This window comes from Centruroides sculpturatus, unplaced genomic scaffold (genome assembly GCF_000671375.1).
Source record: "Centruroides sculpturatus isolate CEXI.00-Female unplaced genomic scaffold, Cexi_2.0 scaffold241, whole genome shotgun sequence".
In the NCBI taxonomy this organism is placed as follows: Eukaryota; Metazoa; Arthropoda; class Arachnida; order Scorpiones; family Buthidae; genus Centruroides; species Centruroides sculpturatus.
This window is the reverse complement of record NW_019384409.1, coordinates 614711-630423: the sequence shown is the minus strand read 5'-3', so window position 1 is coordinate 630423 and position 15713 is coordinate 614711. Positions and strand designations below refer to the sequence as shown.

At 31.3% G+C, this 15713-nt stretch overlaps 1 protein-coding gene across 1 annotated transcript in view; it reads right to left on the bottom strand.

Annotated features, from left to right (window-relative positions):
• Window positions 1–4850: 4850 nt before the first annotated feature.
• The window catches only part of LOC111618978 (retinitis pigmentosa 9 protein-like), a 12836-nt gene continuing 1973 nt past the window's right edge, over window positions 4851–15713 (bottom strand). The window contains exons 3-5 of the mRNA XM_023360603.1: window positions 8986–9077; window positions 8857–8918; window positions 4851–5808 (exon numbers count right to left, since the gene is read on the bottom strand). Of these exons, the coding sequence (XP_023216371.1) occupies window positions 5601–5808; window positions 8857–8918; window positions 8986–9077 (362 nt within the window). The 3' untranslated portion in view covers window positions 4851–5600. The remainder of the gene's footprint in view (window positions 5809–8856; window positions 8919–8985; window positions 9078–15713) is intronic.

Genomic DNA, 15713 nt, shown 5'->3' with positions numbered 1-15713 from the left:
TCTTTCTTGTATGTATGTATGTATGTCTTTGAAGATTATTAGGCTTCATGTGAGACAGTTAAAGAAAAAAAAAATCAAAATTTTGTTCATTGTAAAGAAAAATATGAATTCATAAACATATTAATTTTTTTCTTGTCTTCAAAGCCAAAAAACATTCCATTGTCAATTATACTGTAATTTTTGGAGTGTAAATTCTACCTTATTTGTTTTCACATGGGAAAAGAGAGATTTTGGCTTATACAAAATGTGACTATGTAGAAAATTTCACATCATTTATGAATCACTGCAAGTGGTAGCATCATCTGAACTAATAGTGTTTGACAATATCAAATAATTGACTATCCTTATATTTTCCAATATTGAATTCAGAAAAATGAACACTGGCTAATATCATTATTGATGTTTCACTAATTCTGATAACTTCATAAATCAATATTACTGCTAATTAATTTAATGGCCCAAAACTAACAAACTCTGAAATTGTCAACAAATTTCATTTTTTGTATCTTTGAATGATAATTATAACTAATTCTTTTTAATAGACATTTGTTTTTTTAACATTGAATATTTATCAGCAAATAAGAGTAAGTACAGCTAATATAAAGGTATGGCTTATCTGCTGATCATTTACAACCTATTTTTACCCCTATGACTTATACTCCAAAAATTACGGTAATTATTCTTCATATGGTTATATATCATTTCACAGAGACCTATTAGAGATACAGTAGAACCTCGAAAACTCGACCTAATGTGGACCGAAGGGTGGCCGAGTTTGTGAAAATGCCGAGTTATCGGGAATGGGGTTAAAAAAAATAAGTACGAGTATTTCCTCAGAAAATACTGTACTGTACTTGTACAGTATTTACTTGTACAGAATATAACAGAGAATAAACTGCCCAAATACCCTTAAACAAAGGAAAAGTACGTCCTTTATGAAGGCATAGAGCCACTACATGAAAATGAAAATTAATGAATACACTGTGTACAGTAATTTACCTGATAAGACAGACCTCAGAAAAATACTTTATGAGAGCTTTTATACTTTTATAAAGCTGTCTATAATGAAAATTAATTAACTAAGGATTTTTTTGCCCTGCCAAGGTGTGGACCAGTTATCCGGAGTGCTAAGTTATCGAGGGACGAGTTTTCGAGGTTCTACTGTATTGTCATTTGCAAAATCTTTTGATGCCCACTTTTCACAAATTTTAACATTCTAAGAATCAATCATTAAATTTTTTCCAGTTGTAATCATCTGTATATATTTTATCTGTGATTACTACAGTACAGTCTCTATCAATATCTTACCTAATAGCTATATTCAGAGCACAGTCCTTATATAACCAGGTAAAGATTAAATTGATAGGCTTGTGGAATTCTGTCTCCACTGATGACATACAGAAATAAAATAGATTTTATCAGGCCATACAGGAAATAGACACAATTATTTTAACTGTAGCTTGGACAAGGGACTGAAGAACTGATGGACACTTCTGGTAAGTCCTCAAACTGAAGCTCATAACTGGAATGTGGCATACCAGCAAGTCCCTGGTAGATTGCAATTGCTTCTTACATTGTTCTAATATAGCAAAACTCAGAAAAGAACTGAGTGAGTTTCTTACATACATAAAATTTTTGCTGGTCAAAAGCAACTTCTATAGTCTGCTAGAAGTTTGTAAACTATAAATTATTATTGAGGTTCAAATACTACATTGCATTTTTATCTTGTTTTTATTGTTTCTGTTTGGTTAATCCAGATGACAAAACAGTGAACATGTTAATCATAATTTTATGTTAATGTAGAATTGTATTTAATAAGTTTTTTTTCTATTGTCAGAAATACTAGTGACTGATAGGAAAATGAAAAAGGGTGGTTTGTCTTGTGGATTACATTTTTTACTGAAGAGGGATTGGACAAGGCACTGATCTAAAATGTGTATAAATAGAAAAATTTGTTAACTAGCTTCTAAGTAATTCTTGGTCTTGGATGATTGTTGAAACTGGAAAGAATGCAAGTTTGCTTAATTGTCTAAAAATCCCTATTAAGTGATTGCAGAATAATCAATAAAATTTGGCACAAATTTTATTTTTTGCTTGATCTAATTAAAAAGTTTTTATCAGTTGCTAAACATTTTATGAGATGTTAAAGTACAGGATTCAAAATGAGCAGACTGGTCTATATTAGTGCTGTCAAGACATGAGGCCTACTCAGTGTTGGTTCAATGGTAACTTGCACAAGACAAAACAATTTTTGCTGCCAGTTGCACCAGAGCAATTCTAACAATGCATTGTATTGACATATTTTAATGTGCAACTGGACAAAATGTGTATTGGGAATTTATTTGTGGGAAATATTTGTGCAGTAATTGTCTAATTCTGGATTTTATAAATATTTTTTTCTTCTGGTTATGTTAAAGTTAAAATATTTACCTAAATTACACAGAGTACAGTAATACTCCGAACTTAAGCGATAGGTGGGACCAAGTGATAACCGCGTAAGTCAGGGTATAATTTTGCAATTTATGTAAAATCAAAGTCGTATTGCAATTTATGTAAAATTGAATGTATGTAAGCTAATAAATGTTCTCATTAATCTTATCTTGTCTTTTGATTCGTTCACGGTTACAAGAAATCACCACATTGTTATATCTACGGAGACTTGAGAGACTAACACAGAAATAAATAACACAAAATAAATTGTAGCTATGTATCAATTCTACACAACACGTCCGAACATGTAAGATGAACAATAGTGTGGGGAGAGTGAGTAATTAAGAGTTGCATGGCGCTCAAACAAAAAACGAATCGATGAAATTTGAAAATCGCATAACTCCGGATTCACGTAAGGGTAGCATAAGTCGAGGTATTACTGTACTGTAAAACTTGTCCAAAATGGAACCTGAATAAAAAGAAAACCAGTCTTAATAGAAAAAAATTCTTCAGAATGGAATGATTTTCTGTGTTAAAAAAGAACCTGTTCAAAATGGAAACCTGCCAAACTACATAAAAAATATTTGGTATCGTGATTCTGGTTGACATGGGTTTTACTGTACATTTTATTCAGCCCACAAAAAAAAAAAAGAGCTATGGAAGGAATATTGATAGGCTTTACCATTTAAATCTATAATCCACAACAACAGTGCACTTTCAGAACTTGAAGACTACATTTTATAGTGGTGCATGTTTTTGTATGCTTCTGATTTCTTTACACAAGCCCTTTAAATTGTCTGAAGATGCATGACTATATTTTGTCAAAATTGATTGAAAATATTAATGAACACATACATTACTGCACAAAATTAACATTTACAATGATTTGTGTGTACATAATTATTTTCCAGACATGAATTATATGCATATGATTGTAAAACGTGACACATACTCCAAATTTGAAAAACCTGTTTTTAGGTGCATTGTTCTTGCATTGGCGTGTGGAAAATACATCACTCAGGAATACAAAAACATATGGCTGCCTCTAATAAAGCAATTTTCATTCAGCACAATACAATATAGACTATACAGTTTGCTGACTTGCAGTGCCAGATTATGTAGATTCTGAATTAATGAATTTCTACTGTATATGAATATATTTAGTTAACTTATGATTGTAACTATATTTTTACAGTTTTAGACATGAACATACAAAAAAATTGTTAGATTGAGAAACTGATTGGGTTAGCTTAAAACATTTTGATTGTGAATGATGATTTCACTTGTCATATAAGTTCACTATTGAATTAATTGAGCAAATTCAAACTTCAGAAGTGTTGTAATTTATTGGAAGTTTAATGAAGTTAATTTTTCCAATTATTAAAATATTTTTTATTTTATTTTTATTTACAAAAGGAAAATATTAACAACAAAAAAATAGAAAATACAATACAATCAATTCTAGATCTGTAATTTTTAGCATGTCTTATCTTTATTCTTAAACTTTTATTTTCCTTTGTTATGTATGGGTGTGTTTGCATGTGCATTTCAGTTTCAATGTAATCATCGCTATAGCCTGGTTATATCCACAAAAAACATTATTATTGAAAGTAATCTACAGTCGACCCCCCTATAAGATCATAGATACGTTCCATTCTTTAGGAATCTGATTTGTTACGAGTCCTTCCAATCACAGCCCGACACGTGTGAAGTTTACGGACTACGGCTGTTTGAAAGGTTTTCTTCCATAAAATTAATCGATTCTAGACTAATCCGACTCAACATTTCCAAAATACGTATNCTTTAGTTTAGGATAAAACGTAGATCTAGAATAGATTCCTTTTTTATTTATACGCATATCATTTCTGCTTTTGCCTTCGATACGTATAATCTCTAGTTGTTTATTAAACGTGTTATTGCTGTTTAACCTATGTATTTATTCGGGAACCTGTTGACTTACTCACAGACCTCCCCACTCATATTATTTTAGTCCTCCTATATAGCCATATCTGGCAAGAGCTGCTGGTAAGAGGGGAGGAGCCTGAACCCCCTTGGTTCTCACAATACTATGCTAGGGACTTGAAATTATGAACCAGTACAGTTTAGTGGTAACATATTTTGATTTTTAATAATTTTATATTCCAGAAAGAAAGCAAAACAGGATTTTAACTATCATATTCCATCATAAACATGCAGCATTACTTACAAGTCGGCAAAATTATTTTTATTGTTAATTTTATAATGTCAGTTATTCTTTTTTGTATTTATATATTTATACAATTCCAATCTGTATTTCAATTTTCATAGGCTGACTAGTCCAACAATTTTCACCAACCACTCACAGGCTTAATACATTTAACAGAGGCCACAGACTGTAATAAGGGGATCCCAAGATTTATAGAAATACCGTCGCAATTTTTTCGCAGTTTTATAGGAATCGTAATTATAGGGGGGCTACTGTAATTAGTTATTAAAATTAATCCTCAGAACAGTGATGAGCAATCTTTTCTGGATAAGGATTGCAAGGAAATTTTGTAGGCTTCTAGTGGACCACAATTTTTTCTTATGGGTTGCAGGCTTAAGCCTGTTGAGCACCAACACAATTTACTCTAACTGCCTGTACACTGGTACTAAATTAATATATTCTAATGATATGCAAACTAGTTAGTAATATAAAGTTTATTCGCATCTCTTCACTACTCAAATGTCATTTGAATGTTCATCATGAATGTCAGTTTAATTAGATTGTGTAATGGCTTCAGACAAAACAGGAAAATACACTTAAAAATTACATTGCAAAAGTTCAAAAGAGATGCATATTAGGATGTCATGGGGCCACAGGTTGCTTGTGACTACCTTAGAATTTTTAAGTTCAAAAACAGTTAAAACATTATAATATTCTATTATAAACTGCGAGAGAAAGAAAATATGATTATAATCATTTACAATCTTTTCCAAATCTATTTTCTAACATCAAAAAATAATCACCTGATGCAAATTATTAAGTATGTAAGAAATTTATTTTTGCTTACATTATCAAAATAAATGAAAAATTCTTGTAAATATGTTTAATTTGTCTGTACTGTAAATACAATTAATACATACATGTACTTTGGGAAAAAAAGGCTGTAATTTGTCAAAAATGTTAATGCTGTAATTTTTATATAATTTCAATATTTCGATTTTTTATGCGAATTTTTTACTTTCTTGTGTTTCTTTCTCTTCTGATGCTTATTCTGATGTTTCTTATGGTGTTTCCGTTTGCGATGTTTTCGTTTTTTCTCAGAAGAATCACTTTCACTAGATGAAGATGATGAGGATGACGACGACGATGATGATGATGTTGAAGACTCCAAAAGTGATTTTAGTCTCTGAATTCTATAATTTAATGTAAGCAAAACATTTTATTAATATAAATATTCAAATTATAAATTTAAATCAATTGTAAATAACATAGGAACTATATATACTATATAGTTCATATATATATATAACTGTATATAAATATAAATCTAAAATAATTTATTAATACATCACAAAAGATGGTTAAAGTTTAAATTTTAAAATGTATATATGAATTGTCAAAATATGATACTGTGAGAATCTGGACTCTTTTGGGAGTTTTTAGAGAAATTAAATATTAAAATATTATTTTTTCAAATTTGTTGAAGTTAGACCTTTTGACCCATCAGTATACTGCATCACTTCAAAAGGTGACCTTTTTAACTTTCACAGTCGTCCTACACGTCGGTGGAAGTTCTACTCTCAAAATGGGAGATTATAAAACTCTCAGCTGTTCTGATATTGGCCACCTGCAGCAATTAATTTAAGAAGTTGACAGTGTGGACAGATTTATGATGGGAAAGGGTGATGATAACACAAACTCAGCTGGACGCAAGTCGAGCTGGCGATTGCATCAGATTTTCTTCCCCCATGATTTCCCCTCCAAGACAAGTATAAAAAGGGGTCAAACTTGCACCTCCGGGCGGACAGCTGAAGGCAGCCAGGGCGCGGACAGCCGAAGAGGACATATCCATGCAAACCTCTATAGTCGGAGATCAACGGAGCATACCCCCCCCACATTGGTCATAGCCGAGCAGACATCAAGAGTTACCAGCTCCATACTGCCATACCGTCCGTCGCTCCATACCACCATCCAAGGGAAACTACAATTAAGAACCTCCAATCCCAGTGCGTCCTACTAACGCCTAATACGACGAGATCAAATCCCATGAGGTAAACCCTTGACTGAATTTTCTCTCTCTCCAACACGTTCCTCTTAGAGAGGTCTCTCTCGTTCTTTAGTTTAGGATAAAACGTAGATCTAGAATAGATTCCTTTTTTATTTATACGCATATCATTTCTGCTTTTGCCTTCGATACGTATAATCTCTAGTTGTTTATTAAACGTGTTATTGCTGTTTAACCTATGTATTTATTCGGGAACCTGTTGACTTACTCACAGACCTCCCCACTCATATTATTTTAGTCCTCCTATATAGCCATATCTGGCAAGAGCTGCTGGTAAGAGGGGAGGAGCCTGAACCCCCTTGGTTCTCACAATACTATGCTAGGGACTTGAAATTATGAACCAGTACAGTTTAGTGGTAACATATTTTGATTTTTAATAATTTTATATTCCAGAAAGAAAGCAAAACAGGATTTTAACTATCATATTCCATCATAAACATGCAGCATTACTTACAAGTCGGCAAAATTATTTTTATTGTTAATTTTATAATGTCAGTTATTCTTTTTTGTATTTATATATTTATACAATTCCAATCTGTATTTCAATTTTCATAGGCTGACTAGTCCAACAATTTTCACCAACCACTCACAGGCTTAATACATTTAACAGAGGCCACAGACTGTAATAAGGGGATCCCAAGATTTATAGAAGATCATGGAAACTGAATGAATTAAATATTTTTACATGGAGGAAAAGATCTTGGCTGCTAGGATAATTTTTCCTTCACTCAATTTTAGGTAAGGAGCATGCAGAGAAACATTAAGAAACAAAGAGTGCATTAGATTGTCACAAAAAGTTATACACATTAATTACAATGAAAATAAATACTAAATTCTTAACACATGAGACAAGGTGAGAGTTGGAACCATTTTAAACTGAATGTTTCTAGTGTGGACTGTGATACTTGGAAAGGTAGAAGATACATATCAGATAACTTAAGCCATCCCACAATTGTTAAGAAAAAATGATAGTATCCCAGAGCATAAAATGATGATGAAAATTTCCTTTTGACAATTATCTCACCTTTGTATGCAGCAGTAGCATATGGAATCATCATCATTTTCTTTATAAGCTGCCAGAAACATATAGTCTTTATGACAATTAAAAGTGAAACATTTTGTTCAAGACTATTGAAAAATTAACTATTAACTGTTACATCAAAACAAAGGAAGTTCTAGGTGTTGATGCAAAACTTGTTTTAACTACAATCTTAAGGAATGATTGCCAAGATAACCTCCAGTACTAACATACAGTCTGCTAGTATGAAATTTATCTAAATCTTTGGTTTGCATACTTAGAAATCCATGTACTTTCACATACCTTTGCCTGAATCAGATGTCTACCATTTGCACATGCAAACAGATTAAATCAAAAGATTACTTTGGATAAACAAAATATTTTGTGCTGTACATTTTTTCAAACTAAAAAAAAGGCAATATCAGATGCAGAATTATTATGTTACTTATTTATACATAACAGGTGATTAGAAAACAAACAAACAGTAAAATGCTCAGTTTTGCAAGTTGTGAAAAGAAATGGATGGTGACCAGGTTTGACATTTGATGTACAGATTACAAAAGACACACACAGAAATGGTGATTTCCATGACTGACTTGATTAATCATTAGAAAAATACTAAACATGGAAACTGAAAAATCCACAAGAAAAATACAACCTTGTCAACTAAACCAAATTTGTGTATCTTGACATAACACAGGTGCTTAGTGAATATTTCAATAGAACCTGAAAACTTCATTTTTATAACTCCTGTTATTCTTTTCTATTGTATTCAAAATAAGTTATCTGTTTATTTAGTGAATTTTGTAAGTACAACTGCAAAATATTACATTTTTTTTCTTTACTCTTATAAGGAAGTAACAACCAAAAAAATCACAACATAATTAACGTAACATGAATGTAACAGAATTTAAAAAATCAATTTTGAAACTCAATATCATCCCTGGCCAAGTCACCATAAGTTCTTCCAATAAACTCCAAAATCTGAATCTCAAAATTTGAAATGTATAACAAAAAACTTATACAAATTTTAGAAATTCCTAGTTTTTATCATCATAACAATATTCTTATCTAATTTAGAGCTACCTGTAACTTCCTTAAAGCAAATAAGTAAATTATTTCGTAAAAGATACTTTAGTCACATTAAAATTAAATTACCTTTGCTCTTTTTCGGTTCTCTTATTTTCTTTAATAAAATTATGCATTGGATCTTCATGTACCTATAAAAAACTCAATTAAGTTTTTATAATTATATTAATAAATTAATAATAATTTCAAAATACCTACATATCTAAATTTTTCCATTGCAGCATTTCCACTGACAAATAATGGACATTCCCTATCTCCAGTTCGATGTCCATAAGTTTTGCATCTCCAACCTGAAACAATTTTACACTCCATTAGATACATTTTAGAAAATATTATGAATTTAATTTAAATTAATATATATACAAAATAGATAAAATGTTTACATATTCTAATTAAAAAATTCAGAAATGAGTTGCATGACTTCCCCAGCAAAAATAAAAAATGCCTGTTGCATCATGCTATGAGATTTTCTTATAAAAGCTTTTTATATTATTAGTTACTATAAAATGGCAAAAAGCTTAATTTTGAGAATAGAGATGACTTTTATAAAATATTGTAAATGCTAATAATGAGCAAAATCTTCATTAGTCCTACCCCATTTGAGATACACATATAAATATGGTGACCATATGTTCTTTATTTAAGAGGACAGTCCTTTATTTCACTGCTTTGTCCTTTAACTTTATTTATTTTCTAAAATAGGCATTTCGTCCTTTATTTTGTAAAGTCAGCGCAAAGTTAAAAAATTTTTTTTATAATAATATATTGAACAAGTTAGTTTCATTACACCATCATGACCAGTGTTGTCATCGTGTTGTGCATTGTTACATAGAGTGCGGTAGTGCAGTGTGTTGCCAACCAAACGGTCCATTGACAGTACCAGAGGTAGACACTCTTATGGGGATTTTTGTGATAGTTTTTTAACTCTCTAGTTGGTGGATGATACATTTGGAGCGTTGATGAGCATTCATTGCCACTTGTTGGCAATCTTCAGGGCCTCAAGCATGTGACATTTTTACTGTTGAGTGTCCCTTCTCTTTATAGTACACTCCTTTTCTCTGGACAATACACACTGGGACCTCACATCAGTTACTACACTTTTACACAGCGTTAATTAGTTACACAGGGACTGCATGTGAGTTTTCAGTCTATTATTTCTAATTTTTATTGTATTTAGGTATTATTTAATTTATATTTTGTAGGCCATTTATCACGGCACCAAAAAGAAAATGTATTTTTATTCAAACATTACAAGAAGAATTTCCACTTATTAAAAAGGAAATAACGGATGGTGACATCAAATGCAACAAATGTTTAGCCAGCTTTAATATTGAGAATAGTGGCAGATAAGCAATTACACAACATATTCAGACAACAAAACACAAAGAAGCGGACATCCAGGCTTCAACAAACAAATCGTTAAACTTATTTTTCATTAATAAAAATTCTGATGACAACCTAAAGGCTTCAGCACTAAAAGAAGCATCTTGGTGTTATCACTCAATACAACATAACTATTCATTTCAATCAAACGACTGCTCTTTTAAATTAACTAGCAGACCCCGCCACGCGTTGTTGTGGCTCAAAATATATCTATTATAAATGTATAACACTTCCCCCGGGGAAATTTTTCGAAAAATCCTTCTTAGTGTACATTCTCTTGACATACTCTATTAAAACGCAATCAAAAACGTAAAAAAACCGCATCTGAAATAGTATAAATAGAAGCAGAGTTCTTTACTGTAAGCCTTAATCCTGTCCATCTCACCCCAGTGCGGAAAATTTCGACATGTATATTGTGCGCATTCGAGTGCAGCATTGTTTCAAAATTTCAAAGGAATCGGTAGAACAAACAAACATTACATTTTTATTTATATAGATAGATAGAAGATAGATGATGATCTGCTTTAGTTCATCCTCACAGAAAAGCAAACTTAGAGCATTGTACTCATAGCGCCATCTGTTGGACATAAAAGCCTTAGCCCTAGATATGTTTTAATTTATATGAATGTTTACGGAGTAATATACAGCCTATGTCCACCCTGAAGTTCCATTCTAAATATTGGTGAAAGAATTTTTGAAATCGGATGAGTAGTTTCGGAGATTACCCCTACATCCAAACTTACTTACAAACATTACCTCTTTATAATATTAGTATAGATTAAGATATGTTTTGAGGAAAAATATTCTTGTGCAAGAACAAAAACGGAAGCAATCATTTGTAATGTTTTCACACCATATTCTTTTGAATCAATTAAAACTGACTTAAGCAAAACAAATTATATAACTATTTATTCAAATTGTTCGAATCATGGTAATACTAAATTGCGCACAATTCTGGTCAAATATTTTTTACCCAATTGTGATGTCAGAGTAAAAGTTTTGAATATAAATAATCTTTCTGGAGAAACTTCAGATATATTAACAAATTGCATCAAGGAATCACTGTCAAAATTTGAAATTAATAATTACTCGCTTTGTGTGTTGACAATACCAACAGCAATTTTGTTGGTTCCCAGAGAAAAGGAAAGAATAATGTTTTATTTAAAATGCAACAATCAAGTAGACATAAATTAATAGGAGTTAATTGTGCTGCCCACATATTGAACAATTGCATAAGCACTGCTGTAGATTATCTTCCAATAGATATTGAAGTGATAGTAGTAAAAATTTATTCACAATTCTATATTTACACAATATGAGTAGAAGATTTCAGAGAATTTTGTGATGACACAGAGGTTCAATATAAAAAGCTTCTTGGTTACAGCAAAACATGCTGGCTAAGTCTTTTACCAGCTTTAGATAGAATTTTACAACTATTTAATCCATTAAAATCATACTTTTTGAATCTGGAAAAATGTCCCACAATTCTGAAAAACTTTTTCAACAAAACATTAGCAGAGGAATGGTTATTTATTGATAACCAAGCCTCAATATTTCACCAATATGTATTGAAAGTTGAATCACAAGAAATCTCAATGTGCAAAACATCCATACTTCTAAAGGAATTAAAGCTAAAGTTAGTTGAAAGAAAAAAATGAGGGGTTTCTTCTTATTGTTATTAGGAAAGTGATTTTAGCATTAGAAAAATCAGAAAATATACAAGCCAAAAAATTCAATGATGTACACATTTTATCAAACGACATAGATTACCTAAATAATTGGAATGTTTTTTATTGAAATAGAGGTGTTTGAATGGGTCACATTACGCAAAATCCCTTTCTAGGCAAAGGTAGAGGAAAGCTATATTTTTATTTTGAATCATTGGTCTGTAAATATACTCAATGGTGAATTATTTGATGAAGTTTCGCATGTAAAAAAATACGTCACAAACGAAAAGATCGACGAATGGAGACAGAATAACAACCCCTGCCATCAAAGGTGGGTTAAGATTTTTGAACATTTTACAGCAAAAGAAATTGCTTTCAAAACCATTTGTAAAATCGTAGAATTTTCTTCATGTCTCCCTGGATCTAATGCCCATGTCAAACGAATATTTTCATTGGTGAATAATATATGGACAAATGAAAAAACCCATTTAAAAGTAAGCACATTAGAAGCACATATTTCTGTCAAATACAACTTTCAAATGAACTATATGGAATTTTGTCACTTTTTAAAGTGTGAACCAGTGCTATTAAAAAAAATTAATTCTACTGAAAAATATCAAAATTAATGTAATTTAAATTTTTACAATGTGTGTGTATGCAAAATAATTCAGATTGTTTAAAATTTTAATGTATGCATTGTTGTATGCTACTGTTTTTGTAATAAATGTTATAAACTTATGAATTTTATAAGGTATTTTTTATTTTCTTCGATATGTCCTTTATTTTCCCCCAAAAAATATGGTCACTATACATATAACCCACTCTCCCTCCCACCTGGTCTGACCTTTAACCACCAAACTTTAATAGCATCAACCCCCCCCTGAGAAACAAACCTCCCTGCAAAATTTTACAAATTTTTGACAAAAGGCACAGGAGTTATTAAAGGTTCAAACTGGGTGAACAAAATCATGTCTCCCATACATACAGAAGCAAGAAATGCATTTGTATGTATCCAAGAAATCCCAACTTTTTTGCATTTCTTGACATTTCAATGTCCCAAGTTGAAAAATGTGAAAATCTTTGGGGAATTATTTTTTAACCTATTGCCCTACTTTCCCTTTGTTATATATATATATATATAGCAGCCTGAAAAGCAAAAATTAAATTTAAACTGTGACTGAAATTTCCAGTTTATCGCCAAATCTGTTACATATCCTTTCTGAACATACGACACTTCATTATTGAATTAACATCTATATTTAAATTTTTCCATTCAGTCTCTAGTCAATCTGCTAATTTTGTTTCCTATTATTCCTAGTTTTCTAATATCTTCTATTCATGTTCAATAAGATTCACTTTTGTTTCTTTGTTACAAAATTAGAACTTTCTGTCAATCTTTCAATATCAGTTGCATTTATTCAAAAATTTTTTAAAATCAAAATTCTTAGTGAGCTATTCTACAAAACAGGAAAACAGCTTTCTTGAAAAAAATATTCTATAAAATTGGAATTACAGTGCCATTCTGTTGACCCAGCATTGTCAGGACAGATGCAGTCCCAGGTTATGAAATATGCCACTTTATGGGACAGTGAAAGTTTTTCTGCTATTTTCGATCTCCTGGTCACATTTTACATATCTTCACTTATAAAACTGTACAAATTCACATTTTATGATCGTTTAACATGCCATTTCAATTTTTCCTGGCTATTCCCACCCTTGGTTAGCTCGAAATAAGAACATTAGATTCTTATTTTGTGCTTTGTACACTGTAGCTGTTTGTGCGATAATTCTGTCCATTCCAAGCATGCTAAATATATCTGCTTCTCATATCAAACCTGTGCACGAGCTAACTGGTTTTACCTAGCATGGAATCATGTTGTCTTGGCATTTGTCATCTCTTTTAGGAGAACCAAAGCCCTTTTCTAAGAATTGCATGTTCCGAGCACTTTTACACACAAATCTTAACTCCAAACCTACCCAGTGCACCAATAACCCCAATGACAAGCTTCACACATTGGCATACCAGATTTCGGGTCGTATTTAAATTCATCAAAAATTTTTGGAACAACAGTCTACATTCAGAAACATTACAAAAGTAACTGAAAATATTAACAAAAGATTACTTCTATAATATATAATTGGTATAGAGGAGAAGGTGGTATTATGGAATACTGCGGGTATTATGGAACCACCCCATTTCGAACTGATAATAAAGGCAAACTGTAGCGGAATGTGGATGAACTGAACTAGGCAGACATCCATAGCAAGGGGAAAACCCGTTTTACTTCAGTTAAACGGTTGTCCGTATTTAATCAGCAAATTTGTTTTTTTCAAAATTCACAAGTTTTGAATGCTAAGTGAATTTAATTATTTTAAAAATATAAATCGCGTAGTTGTAGNAAAAATAAAATAATAATAAGGGAAAAAATTTTGGGGGTTTTTGCTTATTTGTCTCTGTTGGTCCATTCATCTTGTCTAGTTTGTCACTGTGTTCATTTGTTTTCACACTGTCTGTCTAACTGTTAATAGTATTGAGATTTGCACTCACATTCAGTTTTATTAGTATTAAATAGATATAAGTCTTCCTACTAACAGCCACTAGGCACTAATTTCTACACTTAGTTATTCGTGGTGGCACTCAATGTGTTTTCTACACTGAGATTTTCTTTTAGACTCTTCGGGAGACTATTGCCTTGTAGCCTAAAAACTGCATGCCAACATCAAACATAGAAGGTACATATAGTATACATATAGCTATAGCTATATGTATACTGTTCAGAGGGATCCTACCTTTCTGTACTCTCTCTCCTTTCCCTTACCCTCTTTTCTGCCAGCTAAACACTTTGTGTACCACTGATGTCTTTCTTGTATGTATGTATGTATGTCTTTGAAGATTATTAGGCTTCATGTGAGACAGTTAAAGAAAAAAAAAATCAAAATTTTGTTCATTGTAAAGAAAAATATGAATTCATAAACATATTAATTTTTTTCTTGTCTTCAAAGCCAAAAAACATTCCATTGTCAATTATACTGTAATTTTTGGAGTGTAAATTCTACCTTATTTGTTTTCACATGGGAAAAGAGAGATTTTGGCTTATACAAAATGTGACTATGTAGAAAATTTCACATCATTTATGAATCACTGCAAGTGGTAGCATCATCTGAACTAATAGTGTTTGACAATATCAAATAATTGACTATCCTTATATTTTCCAATATTGAATTCAGAAAAATGAACACTGGCTAATATCATTATTGATGTTTCACTAATTCTGATAACTTCATAAATCAATATTACTGCTAATTAATTTAATGGCCCAAAACTAACAAACTCTGAAATTGTCAACAAATTTCATTTTTTGTATCTTTGAATGATAATTATAACTAATTCTTTTTAATAGACATTTGTTTTTTTAACATTGAATATTTATCAGCAAATAAGAGTAAGTACAGCTAATATAAAGGTATGGCTTATCTGCTGATCATTTACAACCTATTTTTACCCCTATGACTTATACTCCAAAAATTACGGTAATTATTCTTCATATGGTTATATATCATTTCACAGAGACCTATTAGAGATACAGTAGAACCTCGAAAACTCGACCTAATGTGGACCGAAGGGTGGCCGAGTTTGTGAAAATGCCGAGTTATCGGGAATGGGGTTAAAAAAAATAAGTACGAGTATTTCCTCAGAAAATACTGTACTGTACTTGTACAGTATTTACTTGTACAGAATATAACAGAGAATAAACTGCCCAAATACCCTTAAACAAAGGAAAAGTACGTCCTTTATGAAGGCATAGAGCCACTACATGAAAATGAAAATTAATGAATACACTGTGTACAGTAATTTACCTGATAAGACAGACCTCA